General features: G+C 34.3%; 2 protein-coding genes and 1 long non-coding RNA gene across 3 annotated transcripts; all 3 read right to left on the bottom strand.

Moving 5' to 3' along the window:
• Positions 1 to 7,434: 7,434 nt before the first annotated feature.
• Positions 7,435 to 8,046, bottom strand: LOC134269835 (uncharacterized). Its single transcript, XR_009992655.1, has 3 exons — positions 7,914 to 8,046; positions 7,634 to 7,734; positions 7,435 to 7,520 (listed from the first exon to the last, which is right to left on the bottom strand). It is a non-coding gene; the product is annotated as an uncharacterized LOC134269835 (long non-coding RNA).
• A 3,637-nt stretch (positions 8,047 to 11,683) lies between these two features.
• LOC134269840 (THAP domain-containing protein 10-like) lies at positions 11,684 to 12,804 on the bottom strand. The gene is made up of 3 exons (XM_062752040.1): positions 12,787 to 12,804; positions 12,051 to 12,341; positions 11,684 to 11,719 (listed from the first exon to the last, which is right to left on the bottom strand). Exons 1-3 carry the CDS (start codon positions 12,802 to 12,804, stop codon positions 11,684 to 11,686), a joined length of 345 nt encoding a protein of 114 aa, XP_062608024.1.
• Positions 12,805 to 13,124: 320 nt separating this feature from the next.
• On the bottom strand, positions 13,125 to 19,945 carry LOC134269839 (uncharacterized). Its single transcript, XM_062752039.1, has 4 exons — positions 19,865 to 19,945; positions 16,397 to 16,506; positions 15,483 to 15,570; positions 13,125 to 13,305 (listed from the first exon to the last, which is right to left on the bottom strand). The coding sequence occupies exons 1-4, from the start codon at positions 19,915 to 19,917 to the stop codon at positions 13,125 to 13,127; spliced, it is 432 nt and encodes a 143-aa protein (XP_062608023.1). The 5' UTR covers positions 19,918 to 19,945.
• Between the last annotated feature and the right edge of the window lie 4,763 nt (positions 19,946 to 24,708).

Genomic DNA, 24,708 nt, shown 5'->3' with positions numbered 1-24,708 from the left:
CTATGTTCCCGGCAGCCACGGCAGCCCCGTTTGCCCGAAACGTAGTTCGCCGTGAGATTTTGGTTATTTTCCCCTCTATATCCAAGTCTTGACAAGTTCTTTTGCGGTCTTCTACGGTCTTCTACGGAATCCGTGATGGGCCGTAGGAAGAAGTTGCCGTGGAGTGCCGGAGGCTCCACGGCGCACTACGGTTCTGCCACGTATGCCAGCACGTTCCCCCCAGCCCTCTTACGTTCTGATAGGTCCCCTCTCGTTTCTCGCGTTCTTATGAAGTTCTTATACGTTTCTCACGTTCTGTCAAGTCTTTCTACGTATGAAACATGGACACCGGGAAACTATGGATCACGTTTGTACCAGAGAAGGTCTCCTAACCAGAAACAATCATTGTATCATGACCCTTCGAAGATAAAACATCATGAATTCCCAAGACGAAGATTTTATTTTCGCGTGTTTGCTTGGTGCATACCTCAAATCACTTCGTCAAAATGAAGAGAACCAGCAGCAGTTACAGAGAGGGAAGGCAGGAGTGCAGCAACTAGGAATGAGACGAATAAGACGGATGAGAAGGCGGAGATCCATATGGATCCATAATAAAACTTCTCTGCAGTGCCCGGCTTTTATATGCTTCCTCTCAGACCGCGTGCGCCGTGTCAGACCGTAGTAGAACGCAACGCACCGGGACCATAAACCGTAACATGCCGGGACGAACCGCGATTGAACGCGAGGAAACGGCTACCATACACCCTAGTTTGCCGTGAGGACCGTGATGAAACGTGGCAGAACGTGATAAAACGGACAACAACCGTGAACTAGCCGTGACAGAACGCGGACTAAACTCAGCAAAAACGTATCAAAACGTGAATGGACCGTGAGATGAATGGAAATATACATTCTCCCGTCCCACTGCGGACTGCCTCCAAGTTCTGTTACGGTCTATTACGTGCTGTCGCGTTTTGTTGCGTTTATTCCGTTTTATTACGACCTACTAAGTTTCACATCTGCAACGTGGCCGCCGTGGCAAATTTTTTGACAGTTTAAAAATCTGGCACGGCATCCACGGCAATCGCGATGAGTTACGGTTGCCCATCCCGTTGCCCCAAGTTTTCTCACGCCCGTCCCGTTTTTTCCACGGTGGTCTGAAACGTGATTGCCGTGGCTGCCGGGAACATAGTGTAAACGTAGCATAACATCTGAATGCATTTTGAGGTATATACCGATATTACCTGATTAAAATAAAAAGGTGTCAAATGTGTCCGAAATTCTGTAACATCTGAATGCATTTTGAGGGAAATACCGAGGTTATCCGAATAAAATAAAAAAGGTGTCAGAATCACGGTTTGCACATATATAATGAATAAAAATAAACGTTGATTTTGAACCCTAATTTACTTTTAGTAGTAATTCTTAATCACATCTAGGGTGATCAGACATAACATGGATCGGACAGATTTAAGAAACGGGATAACTGAATTATCTATAGATAGAAGAAAATCTCTGCGGAAGTGATGTGAAAGTGTTACTTGGGGATGAGAATTATTAAAAATAAGTGATAAAAAAATAAGCTTTCATTTTCACTACATTTTAAATACATACCACCTCTATATATTTAGAGTGAACGCGAATTGATATATTTTTGTTACTTAAGGTACCCCTTCACTATGACTGGTAGACAGTGGTACATGTAGTTAGGTTGGTATTGTTTCAAATATAAAAAAACCAGTGGCAATTAGGTAGTGATTTTCACGGATAAAGGAGCAGGAAGAGAAAAAACGGCGATAAAAAAAATATAAAATATAATTCGTCCCATTCCCGGGTAGTACTATGTGCATGGCGATTTTAAATATTTTTTTTATATACACACATGAGTGTGATATTGGAGACAAGCAACAATCCTTTTCTTATTAAAATACTTGATTTTTTTCTTTTTTACAATAAACATAGGCGCAGATTTGTTTTAATGCAGTACACAGTAATATAATTTAAGATGAAAGGATTAAAACGCATGTCTTACGCCCCCTCCCCCCCCCCTCAAGATAAAATAGAAGCGATAGCGATATAGAACATGAGAATTAAAGATAGTTAATAAATGCACTGTTTAATTTTGCTTAAAGGACAAGATAAATACCCGAAAGAAAAAAAATCTAAATCAACATGCGTGTGTTATCAATATTATTTAGCGAACTACGATATACCTGGTAATATAACTAGAAAAACTCGAATTTAGAGCTACAATCTATATATACTTTAAATCTTTGAAATCAAATTCATTTTACTTACAACCCCCATCTTTTCCTAAAAACTTCACGAATTCTGCAATATATATATTTTATTGTCAAAATGTACGAATAAATCGGGGTTCGTCACATACACAAAAACATACTTACCCACTTTGATAATTCTATTTCTTTATAAAAGGCCAAGATTTTTGTTAAGAAAAAGATTTAATAATTACTGCGCCCGGCTTCACTTTTTATTTATCCAGTCACAAAATCTGAAAACTTTTCAGAATTTATTATTTCAGATAATAATTATGTTATATAATGCAGTGACATATGTCTAAAGTATTAAATACTTTTAAAACTACATCATGTACAGGAAAAAAAAAACAATTGTAACGCTCGGGTTTACAAAGGTAAGCAGTAACTGAAGAATGTTCTAAATACTTTTACGATGTTATGACGTTACGTTACTAATAATGACGTTCCTCATGTAAATTTCATTCGAAACAATGCCATACTGTCAATTTTCTCCTTGAAAAAGTATTATAGATATCTAAAAAAGGAAAACAGTTCTGAAATGCTACAAGTCTACACTATCTTTATTGAACTTTTCATTGATTTTTTAGTTAAGGCATATTTCGGTGGTTCGTGGCTTTAGCTCTTTGATTATAAGCCAGCAAAAATCAACATGGTATTTTCGGTCACAGACTTTCTTAGTTCACCAAGTGTTCAGGTTTTTGATACATTAAAAAAGGATGACTTGATTGCATTAGGTTTGCATTTTGGGTTAGATGTTAAATCCTCTCAGAAAAAGCAAGACATTAGAATTAAGGTTGCAAACAAACTAGTAGAAGAAAACGTCTTTGAACAATATGATAATCCAGAATATACAATTAAATCAGAGTTAGGCTCTTACAAAATGGCAGAATATCAGTTTCAATTAGAGTTAGAGAAAATGCGATTAGAAAGAGAAAAATTAGAAAGAGAAGATCGAGAAAAAGAAAGAGAAGAGCGAGAAAGAGAAAGAGAAGAACGAGAGCGTGAACGAAAATTTGAATTAGACAAATTAGCAGCAGAAAGAGAAGAGCGTGCAATGAACTTTGAATTAGAGAAATTAAAATTACAAAACCAACCAGAACCGTCAGTTGTCAAAACTGAATTTGACGCAGCAAAAAATATCAGATTAGTTCCAAAATTTCAAGAAAAATCTGTAGACAAATATTTTCACCAATTTGAAAAGGTCGCAGAGAATCTTAAATGGCCACGAAATGTTTGGTCAACAATGTTACAAAGTGTACTTGCTGGAAAAGCGGCTGAGGTATACTCTGCACTAGGGGTAGTTGAGAGTTCAGACTATGAGAAGGTCAAAGCAGCAATATTAAAAGCATATGAATTAGTACCTGAAGCGTATAGACAAAAGTTCAGAAAGTATAGGAAGTTTGATAATCAAACATTTGTTGAATTTTGACGAGAGAAAGAAGATTTATTCGATCACTGGTTTAGATCTAAGAAACTTGATAAAACTTTTGCTAATTTGCGCCAAGTCATCCTGGTAGAAGAGTTTAAGGAATGTGTTCCTCAAGATTTGAAAACACATTTAGAAGATAAGAATGTGAAAACTCTTGAAGAGGCAGCGGTCATATCTGATACTTATGCTCTGTCCCATAAAAAGAATTTTGTATCAAGATCTCAGACTAGCAGTAATTCTACCAATTCAGACACATACAAAAAGAGTGGTTCAGGGTCTCAGTCTTCCACAAGTCTCCACTTTCCATCACCAGGTGGTTTTAAGTCCGGTCCAGGACGTGTTGAAGGATCTTCTGGAATTGGGTCGCTTCCTACTTGTAGTTATTGTAAGAAAAAAGGTCATCTGATCAGTGAATGCTTTAAACTTAAGAGAAAAAATGATTTTGATTAAACTCAACCACACGCTTGTGCGGCAGTTAGAGGTGATAGAGAAGCCTTAGTTTCGATTTGTTCTGACACTCCTGATGTCCAGGGTTCACAGTCCAGTTCTATTGATTCTATGGAGGATTATAAGCCCTTTATGTCTCAGGGATTTGTTTCACTCGGTGACTCTAGCGAAATAAAACCTGTCCAGATTTTGAGAGATACTGGTGCTGCACAGACATTCTTGTTAGAGGGCGTGCTTCCTTTGTCTGAGCAGATTTCTACTGGTGGGTCAGTTTTATTACAGGGTGTGGAGCTAGGCGTCATTGATGTTCCCCTGCATAGAATTAGTTTAAAGTCAGATTTGGTTACTGGACCTGTTATCGTAGGTGTTCGACCTACTCTTCCCGTTCCAGGCATTTCTTTGTTGTTAGGCAACGATTTAGCTGGTGGGAAGGTTGTACCTGATGCTATAGTTTGTGAGAAAATCACTCCAGATGTCATGTATAATAATGAAGATGATGACATTTATCCAGCCTGTGCTGTTACTAGAGCGATGGCCAGAAGACGAGAAATGGAGGCAGACCATACTCAAGCCTTTGATGAGATGAATTCCTCTGTTGATATTGATTTGAGTGACACTTTCTTATCTGACCTTGATGGCACTCATACAAGCATGGAACTACACAATATCAAGAAGCCGGTGACGAATGAACCTTTGTCAAAATTTAGTGGCGATGAAAAAGAGTTAAATCTATCAGTAAACCAAGACAAGGACTTCCTGAGCCGAGAGCATTTACTTTCAGAACAACAAAAAGATCCAGATATCATCCAACTTAGTAAGAGGGCACTTCCACCAGAAGAAGCCACAAAAGTTGGAGAATGCTTCTATATGAAAGATGGCATCCTTATGCGAAAATGGCGACCACCTGACGCTTCCGCAGATGAAGTGTGGCGTGTTGTTCATCACATAGTGGTACCAGCTGCTTATCGTCAAGATGTAGTGAGTTTAGCTCATGATACACCCATGGCAGGTCATTTAGATATCAATAAGACTTATAATAGGATTTTGAGTCATTTTTATTGGCCTAAGCTAAGAAAGGATGTTTCGAAGTTTTGCAAGTCATGCCATGTCTGTCGGATGGTAGGTAAACCAAATCAGAAGATACCATCTGCTCCTCTCCAACCCATTCCAGCTTTTGAAGAACCGTTTAGTCGAGTGTTGGTGGATTGTGTAGGACCTTTGCCTAGGACTAGATCTGGGAACCAATATTTACTTACCATTATGTGTACATCCACTCGATTTCCTGAAGCCATACCTCTAAGGAATATAAAGGCAAAGAGCATAGTTAAGGCCCTAACCAAGTTTTTCAGTTTTGTAGGAGCACCCAAGGCAATTCAGTCGGATCAAGGCTCAAATTTTATGTCGGGGTTGTTCCAGCAAGTCATGCATGAGTTGGGTATAAGGCAATATAGATCAACTGCTTATCATCCTGAGTCCCAGGGAGCGCTAGAACGTTTTCATCAAACCCTAAAAACAATGCTGAAGACTTATTGTTACCAGTATGAAAAAGAATGGGACGAAGGGGTTCATCTTGTGCTATTTGCTGCACGAGAAGCAGTCCAGGAGTCTCTTGGGTTCAGTCCTTTTAAATTGGTGTTCGGTCATACAATTAGAGGTCCTTTGAAATTGTTGAAGGAAAAGTGACTGACTGAGACTAGTGATCTTAATCTTTTAGATTATGTGTCTGATTTCAAAGAAAAACTTTACAATGCTTGTAAATTAGCACAAGAAAATTTGAAGAATTCTCAGATGAAAATGAAAATGTGGTATGACAAAGATGCCAGAAATAGGGTGTTTAAGCCAGGTGATAAGGTTCTTGTTTTTTTACCTATCCCTGGTCATCCTTTACAGGCCAGATTTTATGGCCCTTATGAAATTGAAAGCAAGATCAGTAATGTAAACTATGTAGTTAAGACACCAGGTCGACGTAAAGAGAAACGGGTTTGTCACATTAACATGTTAAAAGAGTATTTTGAAAGGTGTGACCGAAATTCTGTAAAACCAAGAAACTTACAAAATGTCAACAAAAGTATTCCACCATTGAAAAGGAATGCCTTGCTTTGTTTTTAGCCTTACAGCATTTTGATGTTTATCTGAATGTTACTTTGCATCCAATTCTTGTAAATACGGATCACAACCCCCTGACATTTTTGCATAAATTGTCAAACAAGAATCAAAGACTGACTAGATGGAGTTTGTTGTTACAAGAATACAACATAACAATTAAGCATATCAAAGGCAAAGACAATGTTATTGCAGACGCCTTGTCAAGAGTATCGTAAACATACTAGATTTTGTACATAAATTTTATTTTAATAATATAAGTTTTCATTGACATTCAAACTTTTTAAGGGGGGAGGTGTTGTGATATGTGTATTCTTTCATTATGTATATAATTAGTAGCATTAAGTTTCTTGAACATTCCAGAGTGGTCAAAATGTTCGGTCATTTTATCTAGAACATTCTTAAATTTTGTGTATGTCCAGATTGTTCCAGTAATGTCATGTTTTAACAATGTCTAGAATATTCTAGATTTATATTACTGTATAAATACCCTGTCAATTCGACACATAGATAATCAGATATACTTTGTCGTATAAGCACTATTGAGATATAACTGGGATATATTTTCAATGGGACATTGTGTGCAGTAACGGACACTCTGATGTATGTATTTTTAGATTCTTGCTAAGTTTGTACTTTATGTTTCATACACTTATTATATATTACTGTAAATAAATTATTGTTAAGTTTAAATTGTGTTATTGATCTTTGCTGGCATTTCGGGTAATTCTGACCCATAACACCATACATAATATATACTGTATTTATCTGAAATTTGTGGAATTTCTTCTGCGGAAATTTCTACTCTAAAGCAATTTTCCTTCTCTAGAGTTTTAATTTTGAAAGAATTGCTATTTTCAGAATGAATTTTCTTGAAGGGATTTTGGGATTAAGGGAATTCATGCTCTTCAAGTGCAGAATAAGGTTAGAGTCACTCAGGCCATTTTTTTTTTTATTAGTTGTTTTACGGATTTTTTTTTGGAAAATGTCCATTGGGTGGCTACAAAAAAAAAAAAAGAAGAAGAAGTATTCAATGTTCAAAACTTTTAATATGCAGAATATCAAAGCATTTGAGGAAATCAACCTCAGAACATTGCACAGAAATGTCTTTCTTGGCATTCCTCACTAAAAGAGAACGATTCTTTGAGCAGAGAGACATATTATGTGAACAATGCTAAACTTTTCTGTGTATCACTATGTCTATGACTGGATACGAGTGTCCTCTCACTGCTACATCCACATTGCCACAGAAAAACACACTTCAGCAAATTTTACACAACCCCCTGTAAAATAATAAAAGTTTAATCAAATTCAGATAATACCTTTTCTTAAACAGTATTAAACAGTACATTAAACTAAAATTCAGTGCACAATCAATGGACACAAATAAACTTACTAGAATGATAAGTCATCCCCATAGGGTTTCACATTCCTACGACTCTCATACAAACATTTTTTGTCTTAGAACATCCTGATGAGTCAGTTCCTTTTCCAAATCTAAAATTTAAAACTTTAAGAAACATTTCTTTCACATCATTTGATAGATTCATACCTGTACAATGACAAAAAAGTCTTGTTTCTCTGAAGCTTTAACAACACGTCTTGCAGACTTTTAAACTACAGTCAAACATGTGCTTTTAAAAATGTCATAAATAATATATGAACGGTTAACTAACCATTAGATATAACTGTTTAAAACTTCGCCAAACCCTCAAAGAAAAGTAATGGGTGTCGGATGGAGTGCAAGTGACGACATCAGATTCGTTGGTTTTGGCTGTAATTTCCTCAACCACCACACTCCATTCGCTGATCAGATGACATCATATATAGAATAATCACCAGCCTGAACAGCTCATAAAAACCGTCATACTACTGTCCTTAAAACATTTATATTCTGTTTTGAAAAACCTAAAATGTTTCACATGGCGGTCATACTTATTGCTCATGCTCTGACTATAAAACGCTTGCAGAGTTTTTTTTAAAGGGTCAATAGTGGAAGCATTTACATGATTCTGATCACAACTAAGTAAAATTCAAACAATGTACGGTCATTTCCGGATTTTTTTTTTGTGTTTGAAGTAAAGTTCGATCGGCGATTATAAAAAAAGGATTGAATGGAATTTTTATTTTTTTTCCAAAACTTACAAAAATGGGGTCGGCGTATCCGTAAAACAACTAATAAAAAAAAATGGCCTCAAGATATATATATATATATATATATATATATATATATATATATATATATATATATATATATATATATATATATATATATATATATATATATAAAAAGAAAATGAAGTTTCCAAATTTCATTCAACACAAGCGCTTTCTGGATTTAATAATCCGTCTTCAGGTGTACATAAATTGAAGTGATTGTTTTGCTTAGTAACGTTAACTATGACGTCATGAGAGTCTTTGCAGGGAAGGAAGTAATCTATGACGTCATAGTATGGCTACGTTACGTAAAAGTTAGGGAAAATCAAATTGGACAATAATGGACAATAAATCACATATTTTTCAGTCTTAATAAACAATGAATGAAATTTGGAAACTTCATTTTCTTTTTCTTTTATAATTATTTTCACCTGTGTGACATCGACTGTGAACTATTTTCAACTATATTCCAAAAACTATATTTGAAGATCATAACATTTGTGGTGTACCCATGCAGAGGTTTATACTTCATAGAATGTTGTATAATATAATAGAAATGTGAAATATAAAACGCCAGCATCACCTGTTCAAACTTTATGCTCAATGTGACAAGACCTTTCATTGGATACCAAGAACTTTGACCATTTGACCAGGGAGTTTGACCTATTTTTTTTTTTAAAAACGTGAACCTTAGACATCAATTTTTTAGGGTTATGGCTATGGCTTTCATACTTCACATACATAATCCTTGTGACAAGACCTTTCTTAAGAAACCAACAACGTTGACCCTTTGACTTTGATTCAGGAGTTTGACCTACCTTTCAAGAAGAGGTCCAGGGGCCACATCACTCACCTGAGCAATTTGCTAGATAAAAGCAAAAAATCAGTCCAGTATTGAAAAGTTTAAATATAAAAGTGGGTTCAGGGGAGAGGGGTTATTTGAACAAACTTAAAATTATACTTCCGACGGATGCTTTTTAAATATTATAACACAATAGCTTCGCTGTTAATAAGATAAAAATTTTAATTGATATAACATTTATATTCCTTTGTATAAATATAAAACTTACTAACCATGGGGAATCAGATTGATCAGATTGATTGACCGGGTTTATATTGCAGTATAAATCAAACAATATAAACAATGAAAATTAAGCATTTTACAATAATACGAGGGGTGTTAGAAAAATTCGCGGACAAGTTCTATTAAAGTGAGCGCGCTATTTCCACGAAACCGGTCAAACTTTCCAGATAAAATCTTCACCTTTTTTCCAATAAATATACAAGAATTTGGTGCCCTCCGGTGATTATTGAAAAATATACAGCTTTTTAATTTTGATAAAACTTGCTTCACGGAGCATGCTACATTTTGGCACGTTTACATCACAAAGACTCTTTATTAAAATTAAAAATTGCACAACTGTAGCGCAAAGGGACTAATGATATTTTACCTGCCGCTACAGTATTCATGAAATGTCACTGGGAGAAATTTTGAACTAAATTGGAGGGTACATGACTGTTTTAAAGCCGTTTATAAATGATAAACGCGTAAAAACACAGCCAAAAATCGGAACGTCATTGAGCGTCATGGAGCACTGCACTACGTATAAATTATGTATGCAGACCGGAAAATGTCTAAAAAGAGATTAAAATGTTCAAGATGCTGCCGGGAATTTCCTACACCTAAAAAAGTTTTCAAATGGTTGTAGCTTCAAAAGAATGGAAGGATTAACATTTTGAATGATTAACTCCATCGATACTTCAATACCCCCATATCGCATGGACGCTGTGTTGCGCCTATATGGTATTGCATAGTTTCCATACCTGTTCGATTAACTGCATAGACTTTGTTAAAGATCTCAATAATATCCAAATCAGTACATAAGACATAATAGAATAAAAGTAACATGTCTTGATATAAATATTCAATTTTAAAGTAGAAAAAAGATCAGAAAAATCTGGAGAAATGAAAGATTTATAGAACGGCGACAAATTTTAACGGGTTGAAATATGGTTGTCACGTTGCCTTACGTCAGTGATTGTTCCGTGAATCCCATGATCTCATAGTAAAAATCGTTTTAAATTTTCAAGATTTTATTATATGGACCTGATTTTTTACATACCAATAAACAAAATGTAGGAATTTATTCAGACATAGGTCATACTTCACAATACACAACAGATTTTCCGTAATTCAATGTGTCCGCGAACTTTTCTAACGACCCTCGTATGTTGCAAGAAGTTACTTTGTATGAGTACCTTTCTCCTTATTCCTTGCAGCTACTTGAATCTTTACACTACGTTTTCCGGTTCGTGATGATTCTGTCTGACATGCCATTGACACACTTTTCTCCTTATAAAATAAACAGACAAGAAATTAATAAGCAATCCGTAGAAGTATAATTATGAGCTACGTACTTTACAGCAATATTTTTCTCTCTTTTCCTTCATAATTCTTGTTTTGTATATCAGATCCTCACCAATCTATCCTTGTTTAAGGACATACGCAACATACCTTACCTACTGATAACTTTTCAAGATATTCTTAATTTAAGATTACAGTGCCATCAGATGTTCATAGACAAAAAATCAGCATGCATTACCAGGGGTTTTTGGAAGATATAAAATTATGAAAATTTTTGCCTTATTCAAAGAAAAATATACAAAAACTACAAAACGTAAATTCCAGATTTTTTTCCCATCAAAATTTGTTTTAGAAAAGGTGTACAAATCCATACATAGACATTAAAAGTATTGCACACAGGTCCTTCATTTAGTGGAACTCTTCAACTCCAGGGAAGAATCCATCATTGTTCAAACTACGTTGCGTATGACCTTAAGAAATTATGCAGTAATAACTAACTTGTCAATGTCAGCTGTAAAAATCTTTTCTTCATGGGACTAATAACAAAAGTTGAATACCGATTTCGATGGGAATCAAAATGAAGAATGTAATTGAGAAGAAATTGAAACAGAATTAGATGTGAATCTAGATTTCCTTTTTTAAAAAATATGCTCTAACACAAGATAAAAAAGATGCACATGGAATAAAAAGAGAAAACTAATACAATCATTCTTTCTTTTCAGTTGGTTTAGTACTAAATGTGTAAACATATAAAAGCTGAAGTTGAACTTAAACGTAACAAAATATACATTTGTCTCTTTTTCTTTTCTTTTAAACATGTTTGTGATATTACATACCGGAACAGGCAAGGGTACGGGGACAGGCGTCATTTGGATCCTAGCACATTCATCCTCAGGCTGGTCTTGTGACTCTCCATGTACTTCTTCAACAGTTGTATTGTCTTGAAGCATCTGCTAATATCTGTGATAAAATAATATTTTTTTAAATCACTTATGACTATGAAACATATGAATTTGAATAAGTAAGACATTTCGGTGAATACTCAATGTAGTTTAAACACTTTCTATTAAACAATTACAAATAAGCAATTTTAGTGCAAACGAACTCTTTTTTTATGCCTGCTATTTTCTTATTTTAAACGTAAGTCTAGAAATTTCTTTCTTTATCATATTTATGTTCTTGTTCCGATTTTACACACAAGTCTTAAAATTTCCGAAGGTATTTTTTTTTATCGAATCATCAACATATCTACTAGATTAAAACAAAGTAAATTACTACAAAAAAAACTAACCCTGCTCCTCTCGCGCTTCGCATGGGTTCCTCGCACTGGAGGGGTGTTGATATGGGGAGGCTCCAAGAACGCATCAATCAGTTCGTCACGTTTCCGCTTGGGATATATGCTGGGTATGGAGCCCTGGCGTAGACGCTTCTTTGTGTGAATACCAAAATCTTGCATGAGTGAGAAATGGACCTCATAGCAATCAGGTTTAAGATGGTCACTGCAGATAACGGTATACTTCGAAGGACCAGACCAGTCTGCCTTCATGAACTGACACGCCGTCCGATTGTCTATTGCTACATCCTGCAACAACACTCATGCGTCCAACACTTTTACTGGCTATCATTCCTCGGAAACTACGCAGAACTCTATAGGGGACTTTCTAAAAATGGCGCAAACTGATGTGTTGTGACGTCATATCCACTTTTGCTAGTAATGGCCTCGTTTTCGTTATCGCAAAGGTGTATTTTTTTTAAAATTTTCAGTTTTTTGCCAATATCTCCTTCATTAAACCGATTTTGTCGGGAAAACTTACTTTTTCGATATTTCAATACTTAAATAAAATATATAATGCCACTTATTCACATACTTCACAGACACTTTAATGGCTCCTCTAGTCTCCTGGTTGGACATGATTTGGACAATTTAAATCTACATTACCTTTTTTGATGCTTTTATATTGAAGATCAATCATGGCTTTGCTGTTCTTTATCAAATGTAAAAATATTATTCACTATAGTAGCCTCACCCTATCCCCTGGAGCCATGATTTGTTTAGTTTAGAATGTACACTACCTTTAGAGAAAGCTAGCTTCCATAAAAGTTTTAGCTTTTCTGGCCAAGTGGTTCTTGAGAAGATGATTTTTCCTATTTTATTTTTTTTTTCAATGTAAAACTTGAATTCCCTATTGTGACACATCCCTCTTTTCTTGAGAAGGCTTATAAGCTTTTTTATCACCTGCTGTCCGGTGTATGTCCAAACAGATGGATGGACAGACTTTGGACGAAAGATGTTCAGTAAAGCTCAAGTGAGCTAAGAAGGAATCAAACAAAAGTACAACATATAGAAATTGATCTAATACCCGCCTTAGCACAACATGCAGTTTAAAGAGGAATTTAATTCCTTATTTATTATTTTCATTCTACCTGGATAGCCACACATTACTTCTACTTTCTTGAGAGATTCCTGAACACTTGAGTAAATTGGATTCTGCTGACAGGCCGATTCCTGGCTTTCTACACAGATTTTCAATGACATAAAACCATTACTGAAATGAATGAATTTCAATATAAAAACATTCAGTTTAAATACATTCTAAGTGGTTCCATCCTTAATTAATGAATGAACAAACTTTTTTCATGTTGTTTTGAACATATTCTATTGTAAAATTAAAATAAAGGGGTTGGTTACAACATAAAAAACTTTCCCTGTAATATATACAATGTTTATATGACTTATTATGGCTTTGCTGTCCTTGGTTAAATGATTTCTAAAGATTTTATTTTTTATACCCTTCAATATAAAACTTGAATTTCATTACCTTATGTGGCCTTGTCCTTATCAAAGTCGGGTCAAGATTTAAAAAAAAACTGAATCAACATTTCGTAGGAATGGTTCTATATCAAAATGACTCATCATGACTTTGCTGTTCTTAAGTAGTTACTTTAAGATAAATCCCATTTTCATTTATTCTTATGAGCAATTTTATCTCTTATTGCCTCCCCCTACTCCCAGGGACCATGATTTGAACATTAAATTCGAATCTACTTAACATCTTCTTCATTAAAAATTCAAATCATTACTTTGCTGTTCTTAAGAATATTTTAAAAGATTTCTTTGTTTTCCTTTCATATTTTTATCTTCTTTTGGTCTCACAACTTAACTAGAAAACTGACCAGTCAGTAAGGGCCCCGCTGAGGGGTAGAACTATAAGGGTTCAGCTCATGGAAGGAGGATTTTACTTGATTACAAAAACATTTTAAAACTATTGAAGAATATAAGCAACAGCTGTATTTTCAAAATTTCAAGATAATTCCTGAATGTCCAAAACCTGTAAATAGTAACCTTGTATTTACATAAAACAGGGAAAACATCATGTCTTATAATAACTCAATTAAATGTGTGTTTTAAAAAATGATTTAAGCAGGTGTTTTATAAAATGCTAGTCTTCAGTGAATGCAAATATCACACAGGGTTGACCATAACTTCAAACAAACATAATTTGCAGACAAAGGACTTAGTAGGTGTTCATTAATTTTCATGTGGCAGATAAAGATAAGCCTCTCAATTTTCTGCAGAAACAAGATAATTTATCCCAGGGGATTACTTTTACAGCTCTCTTTCATCCTTTTCTTTTAAATTAACAAAAAGAACTTTTTTCAGCAATGACAGACTTGGGTTATTATCTGATTACCTGTTAAAAATTAAACAGCATTAAAGAAGCTGTAATTAATTTAAAAAATAAAATAATAAAATAATAATAAAAAAACATATCTTAATATATATCTTGTTTTTTAGAATTCAATAAAATCACTAATTGTGTACAAAAATTTTAACCAAATTAAAGCATGAACCTTATTTAAATCCATATTTCAGAGAATGAACACATTATTCAAAATTGACCTTAACTTCAAAACAAACTTCATTTGCAGACAGAGGTGGTACAGTAATTAATCTCAATGCGACAGACAAATATAATGTTTTCTTCAAGTGGAAGGTTAATTTATCCCAAGGGACTCGTAGCACAGCTTTCACAGTTTACAGTAGGAACATTCTTAGCAGTTATTTCTCTTTGCCCATTCATTCTTATGCATAGTTAAGGAATCTACCCCACCACCTCAGCTCCAAACCAGAAGATATTGATAACCAAACTTAGCATCAAAATATGTCTTTCTGCCTACTTAACTATCAAACAAATTTGAACTTAACTTGGCAACCATAAAAAAGTTATTTAAAAAAACAGAAAATTTGTGGAAGGAAGAATGACAGACAGACGGACAGACAGACAGAGTGATTACTATATGGCATCCGCAAATCCTTGCGGGGTACTAATGATGAAAAAATGATTTGAACAAACTTGAGTCTACAATATGTAATGAAGCTCTCACAATGTCATAAGTTTCAACTTTTCTGGAAAATAGGCTTGTCATGAGAACATTTTTGAGGGATGCCATTTAATTAATAACAAACCCTCTGTTATAATAGTTTTATAATAAAATTCCGTCAATCCACAGATGTATCAACTTCACAAAAAGCATAAAGACCTCGCACTTCGAGCTCGGTCAATATGCTTTTCTGTGAAATTGATATATCTATGGATAACCAAAAGGCTATATTTATATAACGATCAACAAATGCAAAAGAAACTTTACATTATATAAGATGCAAACTTTTCGATAATAAATACATATTATATAATAAACATATAGGTGTACAGGAGTTTACCAGCTGATATTTGGTGAGCCACCTCCTGTATTGTACATAGAAATCCCAGCATCTGAGTAGCATTTCATTAAATTGCAACCAGAATCTCCTAAAAAAACAAAACAAAATGAAACGTTGAACATTTCCTTGTCTCTCATCTCTGTTTAGATTTTTTTTTACTTCATAGTGCTAAGTAAGATGTGAATGATCGCTCTAGATTTGAACTAAGAAAGAAATTCTTTTTTGATTTTTTTTTTTCAAAAAACAACACGAAAAGGTTTATGATCGATTTAAAGCCGATCAATGCATTTAAGTTTTAATTCTTATTAAAGAGAAAATATGCTGAAATTCAAGCAGAACTTAAAATTTGTTTCCCCTTTGAGAGTAAAACTTTTTGTTGTCCCATACTTTTGTGAACGCGAAGGGACACCACTGAATCTCATTCATCTGTCTGTCACAACAGAAAACATTAACCTTGGTTTTTCATAACCTTAACTTTTAAAGATGAAATGACATTGCTTGCATATTTTACATGTTCATTACCGGTGATTAGATTTTTCCAAATGCATATCTGACCCCTTGACGTTTAATTTTGATCTATCTTTAATGGAGTAACAAAACAGGCAACACATGCGTTCTTTCAAACACATGTTTTAATTGTACTAATGACAATATATTGTAGAAGAAGGATTATTTTTACACTCACGGACTGACATTAAAATCTGATGTATCTTTTAAATTATCTTGGTCCTAACTTTTACTAATTCAAAAATGTTTAAATCTTGATTTGATCGAAAGACAAGAGAGGGCACAAAGATAGTACAATTATGTCATGAATTATTGCATCCTAGTCAAGGGAGCCAGGGTTTGTGGCTATTCTTTGAATCTGCTTGTATTTCATTCAAAGGTCAAATATATAACTAATTAGTAGTTACCGCAAAGCATAGCAGCCTGAGTCATACTACCCATGATCCCCGTAAAAGTCTGATCTGCTGCACAAGCACTCTTGTATGGCTCAGTACAGGATTTCACAGTTCGAATTGATCTGTAAAATACAATATTCAGGGCACTATAATATTTGCCATTTAAATGTTATAATTTATTCCATTGCAGTGTGAACGAATACATTTTGTTAATCCGTATTTGCTCCACAACAGCATGCTTAAAGGATTGCAAAATGCATGGCTGATGTCATTTCAGTGTATATTTATGTCTGATAAACATCGCACTTGGCAAAATAAAAAAGAAACATATATTGACACAAGCGTCAAATATCGGCCGCAAACCAATTGGTCCTTTTCAACGAAGCAAGTAGAAACTGGTATGTTTGATCTGTTATTAAAATATCTTAAATTTTTCTGTTAATTAATATATCCCTGTGACTTTGAACATTTGCATGCGACATTACAGGATTTTCTTACATACATAATACATTATTAGTCAGCAAACTACTCATTGTGCTCTGCGTCTCCGTGCACATTTTGGTCAAACTAACTATGTCGAAAGTTTGATGGTTTTAAAGTATTTTTTACATTTAAAGATTAAACCTAAAGTTTAAACTTAACCATAGAGATATATTGTTTTACTTTAATAAAACGAAACAAATATGTAGGGCTCTTCGCTCGCTCTCAGAACCCCCCCCCCCCATACCCTCTACTGATCCGCCACTACATTTCTCCTCTTTGGTGTAAGACGTGGAAAAGGCTGGACATACTGTAAAACGTGCTTTATCCTTGTCTTTTGGTGCAAAATCTCGTAATATTCTGTCTGATAATAAATTGTCATTTTATCATTTGTAAATTTTCTTTCTGAAATGTATATATATACACGGCAATTTAAAACATGTTCAACAAATCCTGTTTAAATAGAGAAAGTAAAATTGTTTATACTTGTGTACTGTATAACGCGTCTTTGATTTTGACCATGGCCAACAAGTGTGCTCTTTGTCTCCGCACCTCAGTTATGTCAGAGTTTGTCAATCAGGATTGGATGAAACATTTACCCCGTATTTACAAAATTTTAATTTTATGGTTGTTGTGCGTATTTTGTTAAATATTTAAACACTCTGTTTTAAAATTCTATTATACTAATGTTAATTTTTTTTATTTAAACTGTTTTAACTCCGCAGAAAGCCAGAAACGCAAGACGACATCAAATTACCGACCACCTCCTGGCGGCTGGTAATTATGAAATAAAATTTAGGATGTTAATTGATTGGGTTATGATTTATTATTGGTACAATTTTTATCCCTCAAAAATGAAGATCTAGGGAATATAGATATTTTAGATTGTCTGCTTGTCAGCAAAAACTTAAACCTTGATTTGAACTTTTTACGATTAAGATAAGAGCATTCATATTTTATGAGTATATTCCTTGTGATAAGCTATTCCTGTTGACATCATACATTTTAAAATTTCAAATAGGATTGTCCGTAATTTTCTTTTTCTGCTTTTGAATTCAACCTTGGCGTGGGCATCTTAAACATTTGACCTCATTACTTTGACTTTTTGACGTTGGAAATTGACCTTCTTTAGAAATAATTAAACTTGCCACTCATCGAAAAAAGTACGACAGATCAAGCATTCTTAAAATATACCCCCGCGGGTTCTCTAGAGAAGGTGCAATTTTAAAAAATATTTATGGATCTATCAAAGGTGTTCACTATTTTCTTAGAAACAATTGGAGTCTCTACAAACATACACATATCTTTCATGTGGGACATAGTGATTTGAAATTGTTCGCTTGATATTTTTAAAAAATATATATTTAAAAAATAGATCAATTTAACTAATTAATCTAAAAAACTTAATTTATACCAAACTGATTTTAAAAATAGGAGACTGGCCATCAAATGACAAATGCTATTTAAACTGACCAGCACTTCTGTCTAATTCCCAAAGGAATTAGATAAGAGCTGCTTGATAAGAGATACACTCTTACAGAAATGATTGAGACAGTTAGCTTCCCTACATAGAACTCATTAATTAATCTTTGACTGGATGCATGTCCACTAATTACTATCAAGGGATGAATGGATCTTAACTTTCTCCTGAAATTCATAGGGAGAATGGGCCTGCTGATTCCAATAACACCCCCCTCCCCATACACACAATATAATAAGTTTTAATTATATTTATTTATAAAATATCAGTTAAGTTTATTATGCAATTTCATAGTTTATTATATACAATATCAAATTAGTTTGAAGTTGCTTTTTCTCAAATTCAATAAATAAGCTAGGATAGTCACTAAAACTATTTAAGGACGATTCCTTAGCCCAGTTCCCAAGAGACAGATAACTGATTGATCAGAGAGAAGTAAATCTATCCTTGGGAGAGGTAGATTTTCTCTTATAAAATAAAATTTGTTATGGATTGCTGTAAAGTATATAATGATAAAAAATATTTTCTTAATTTAACATGTTTTAAATAGGGATACTGCACTAGTCTTACATTTTTGGGATTGTGTAATTCAATAGTAAAAGAAAAAAAAGTTTTTTTTAAATGTCACTTTAATTAAAGGTCACGGTGACCTTGAAATAGGTCATGACACACCTTCTATCCAACATGCATAAATTGGCCAAGTTTGATGATTGTAAGTCTAATAGTTTTCCAATTATGAGCAAAACAAAACAACAAAATAAAAAAGAAAAATGCCTGTAAAATGCACAAAAATCATTATGAAAATACCAGGTGCACACCTTCATGTGGTGAATAATAAGTGTACAAATTTTCAGACAAATCCATCCAATAGTTTATGAGAAACTGTCCGGATAAATTCTTGTCTACAGACAGACGGACAAGCTGATTCCAATATACCCCCGCTAAACTTCGTTTGCGGGGGTATAAAAAGTCTAGTACGAGATGTATCATCCATCCATGTTTTAAAAGCAGTATTTGGTATGTGATTACTTAAGAGATAGACCTGCTCCTAAGGTTAAACCTAAATCGGCTCTACAAAATGAACCTCGCCAGTTTGAACCAAAAATGCATCACCTGCAACTTGACTATTGTAGAATCAAACTTTCAACAGGCTTTGGGTAAAAAAGAGAGGAGGGAAGTGGCTGGTCGTCCACTTTCCCCCAAGTGTAATGCTTTGTAGATAATCAGTCTCAATTAATAAGCTAGGCTGATTAACACATGGATCGGAGAGAAATCTACCTCGAAAACATAAACCTGTGATTGCCAACACCAAAGAGGCTAAAGGCTGAGCAATTATGCTGCCCCGACTATCACAAAAGAATGAGCTAAAAAAAAATTGGCATTATATCATGTATAATTTTGTTATTCTTTGCTTTATTGTATTGACAATATTTACTGACAATCAAGTTGCCAAAATAATAAATAAATTTCTAAGTGCGAGTGATAGAAATGCATGTCAAAATGCATGTACTACTACTCACGCGCAAAGGTTCTCCAAATCTTGCAGTGACGCTGATTCCATACTTTCTGGCATTTTAAATGATTGAAAACATCTCGCCACTTCTAAGATGTTACATTCTGAAAACACACCTAAAAAAAGTATTGTTTTTCTGTATAATTAAAAAATAACATATCACCATTAGAATTTAAATTAAGTTCTATACAAATACAGGTACTTTACAGCATTATATTTTTTGGACACTCAATTATCTTCCGTAACCATTAAAAATCTTTATAGTGATAGACTTTATATGTCCCCATTAACGAAGCGGGAGCAAAAAAATGTATATATATCTTCAAATAACTATATCTGAAGATCATAACATTTGTGGTGTACCGGTACCCCTGCAGAGGTTTATACTTCATAGAATGTTGTATTATATATAACAAATGTGAAATATAAAACCCTAGCATCACCTGTTCAAAATTACGGCTAATGTGACAAGATCTTTCATTGATTACCAAGAACTTTGACTATTTTACCTTGGAGTTTGACCTATTCTTTAAAGAACGTGAACTTTGGATATTAATTTTTTAGGGTTAGGGCTAGGGCTTTCATACTTCACATACCGGTATATAATCCTTGTGACAAGACCTTTCTTTAGAAACCAACAACTTTGACCCTTTGACCTTGACCCAGGAGTTTGACCTTCCTTTCAACAAGAAGCCCAGGGGCCAAATCGCTCACCTGAGCAACTGGCTAGATAAAAGCAAAAATCAGTTCAGTATTGAAAGGTTAAAATATAAAAGTGGTTTCAGGGGAGAATGGGTATTTGAAAAAAATTAAAATCATACTTATGTGGCCCCCTTCCACCTCAAGGGTCATGATTTGAATAAACTTGAATCAACACTACCCAAGGATGCTTCCATATAAATTTTAGATATGAACAATCAGCTGTGCTGTTCTCAAGAGGAATTTTAAAGATTTTTTCTGTGTAATACTTCTTAAAACTTTGATCACGCTTATGGCCCTACCCTTGCCCCAGGGGTTATGATTTTGACAAACTTGAATCTACACTACAAGAGGATGTAATATAAAAGTGGTTTCAGGGGAGAAGGGGTATTTGAAAAGAATTAAAATTATACTTCCTACGGATGCTTTTGTATTATTATTATGACACATAATAGCTTTGCTATTAATAATAAGAAAATTTTTTTAATTGATATAATATTTATATTCCTTTGTATAACTATGACCCACTTTAATGGCTCCTCTATTCTCCTGGTTGCATGGTCATGATTGACCTTGGAGTTTGACCTATTTTTTAACAACGTCATCAACGTTTGGACATCAATCTACATTACCTTTTTTATGCATTTAAATTGATGATCAATGATGGCTTTGCTGTTCTTGTGAAGAATTTTAACAATTTTTCCTATATATTCCTATAGTACTTCTTAAAACTTTGATTACGCTTATGGCCCTAGGGGTTATGATTTTGACAAACTTGAATCTACACTACAAGATGATGCCTCAATATAACTACGAGGGCTGTTCAATAAATAATGTCCTGAACTGTATAACATACATTACAGATATCATATGACATTAAGCTTGACTTTTTCGCATTATTGAATCTTAAGTGAATTTATAACAATTTATGCGAACCTTTTTCATCACATAGTTTCATTGTGAGAGGCTGGAAAACAAGGGCTATTCGAGACACCGCATTATATATGAATGGTAAAGAATCGGTAAACTTAGAGTGAAATAAAGGCTTCATTAAAGCTGCTTGAAAACTCGTTAAGAATCCCAAAGAAATATTCAGTGAAATATGTTAAATTTACGGCAACCAGTGTCTGTTTTATAGACAAATGGGCAGGTGGATTTCAATGATAAAAAATTATATAATGGGCATCAAAAATGGGTACCGTCCTTGCCAACAAAGAATAATAACAAATAATGTACTGTTTGACAAATTTCAACAATAAATCACTGATGATGTATGATTGACATTCGCCAGATCTGTCACCGTTTGGCTTGTGTCATTTTCCAAACTTGAAAAAACACCTTTCAGAAGGATTGATTGATTGATTGTATATTGTTTAACGTCCCTCCCGATAATTACTCAAGCCCTAGAGGGGCTTGAGTTATCTAAAACGATGCTAGGTCCTAGATTTACTCAGTTTAAAAACACAAAAATATATCATATTTGTAGATAAAGATATTTCTAGAAACAAAAATGAAGCTTATCTTGAAAACGTCTGTATGTTCAACGATATTAAGTGTTGAATATCGGATTCTATTTTATGGCGAATGAACAATGAGTAAAGCTCCGCAGCCGCATCCGTATCTATACAGAGATTTTCGCGCTTTCCTGTGCGTAGGAATCTCAGGTAACTTTTTACAGTCGCAGATGAAGCATCCTTGGACGAGTCCACTGCAGACTCTGAAAGGTGACGCAGGTTATACATGTACCATCATTAACAAATTCTACAATGCATGGCCAGAAAATGTATGGCTGTACCCCCCTAACTGAAATTGCTTTTCACGGGCCTGCATGCCCTGCAAATGATGTGTACTTTGAGTGACAGGAAAATAAAAGCACAAAATCAATGTTAAATCCTCGTTTTATCTTTAGCTTTAGTAACGGAACCTTTTTTATACGAAATTCTTTTGGATTCATAAGGAATATATAATAGGACATGCTGCTCAGCTAGCCCATCGTCTCAAGCCACGATCCGGAGCGTTATCACGTGGATTTTTCGGAGCCTGAAGCCCCCCTTCCTTTTTGAAAAAAAACAACTTTTCTACAGGCTTGTAGCAAGCGATTTAGATTGATGTCATGTATTGAATGCGATGTACGTCATTAAGCAAAAAATACAAAAACTTATATAGCGTGCAGTATATCATGCAAAAGTCTACAAAAAAATAATTTCATTAATTAAGAAACGGCAACGTTACTATGCTCTATAAAACATTCCTAAAATAAGTGTGTCACGTAAATTCATCTTAAAAAGTAGTACGGTATTAATAATATTTCTTCTAATTAAATTCAATAGATGAATTTTGTTTCATGTACATGTAGTTTATTGAACATAAGATTGAACTCAATAGCCCTCATCTTATACCATTTTAGTATATTAATAACACTTCCTAATTGACTTTCTACAGCTTGAGTATTTCTGACGTTTTGTCAGTATATACTTGTTTTTCATTCATATGGAGACGTCACCGTATGCTGGTGAAGGGCTTCAAATTTTGACCTCACTCGGCACTCAGGGCCATTGAGCAGTAAGGGTTCTTTCAGAAGGAAGAAACGAGCCCAGGAAATCATAAGATCTGCCATTTTCCAGTATACAAAGGGACATACCCAAATATGAGTTCTAAAAACAATCAGAAATTGAATAAAAATTTTTACGGACATGTGTTTTAAATAAAAGAAAATTTTAAGTTAAATCATTAAGACTAAATCATTGAAAAGCGTCTTTTGCTTCTTTCCGAGCACCCAGGACATTATTTATTAAACAGCCCTCGTATGACTAGTCATGACTTTGCTGTTCTTGAGTTTTAAAGATTTTTCCTATGTAGTCATGTGTTAAATTTTGATACCCAATTGTGGCCCCACCCTAACCCCAGGGTTCATGATTTGAACAAACTTAAATCCACACTACCTGAAGATGCTTCCACATGAGTTTCATCTTTTCTGGCCCAGCGGTTCTTGAGAAAAAGATTTTTTTAAAGAAGCCATTAATTTTTCACTAATTCATAATTATCTCCCCTTTGAAATGGGGTGACCCTTTATTTGTACAAACTTGAATCCCCTTTACCCAATGGTACTTTGGTTGGAATTGACTCAGTGGTTCTTGAGAAGAAGAAGAAAATGTGAAAAGTTTACAACGACATAGCCGACGACACAAACAACGACAAAAACAACGACGACAGACAACAGATAAATTTTGATTTGAAAAGCTCAATTGAGCATTCGGCTCAGGTGAGTTAAAAACTTTATCCTTTTCCTTAAATTTTGAACAGGTAGTGCTAGGGCTTTCATATTTCACAATTGTATTTCGTGTGAGAAGACCTTAATTTCTTAATTACAATCATGCTAACAATGGACTGCTTGACGTCCAGGAGTAAAATGTTTTTAAAGAAATCACCAGTTTTATGGTATATAAGCCCTCCCCTTTGGGCCCATGGTAGCAGGGGCGATGAAAATTTTTTATTCCTTCACCCATTGATGCTATATGCCAAAATTATTAAAAATTTGTTCAGGGTTTCAATAGAAGCTTAAAGTGTCAAGAACTGAAGCAAGTCCCACGAAAATCGACAACCGACAAAAACTAACGTGATCTAAAATGGGGTAAATGGTTTAATTATATATCACAGTCGTGAATAATTCAATCAAAAGAAACACTTTCTTTATTTTTTTATTCAAACCTAGTCATTAGATTCTAAAATAAGAACGGACTTTCACAGAACTACACTGAACCAAACTTCTAAGTGTTCAGCTAATTTTTTTAAGTTTTAAAGAACAAATGCATATAATAAATGATTTATTTAATTCATGGTTAATGATGCATATTTAAGTTCGATGTTGCGTAGATTTCATGTAAGTATCTCGTAAGAATTTTAAGCAAAGTGTCAAGTTAATGATGTACCCTCAAAATGAAAATTCACGCAAAAAATCTCTATGGAGTAAGGCCACCACTCTCTCTCTAATTACTACGACAATTTTTACTGTTTTTATACCATGTACCCCTGAATAGGAGATTGGTCCATTTGCTGCCACACCTACTGCATAGATCTTTCCAAACCGTTGAAATTGTGTGGAAGGGGGGGGGGGGGGGCTTTTACATTCCTTATAAAAATCCCAAATGTGTT

Source organism: Saccostrea cucullata, unplaced genomic scaffold (genome assembly GCF_032062105.1).
Source record: "Saccostrea cucullata isolate Sc308-1 unplaced genomic scaffold, CSIRO_AGI_Scuc_v1 ctg1118, whole genome shotgun sequence".
NCBI lineage: Eukaryota > Metazoa > Mollusca > Bivalvia > Ostreida > Ostreidae > Saccostrea > Saccostrea cuccullata.
The sequence above is the reverse complement of the archived record's forward strand: the minus strand, read 5'-3'. Positions and strand labels throughout refer to the sequence as shown.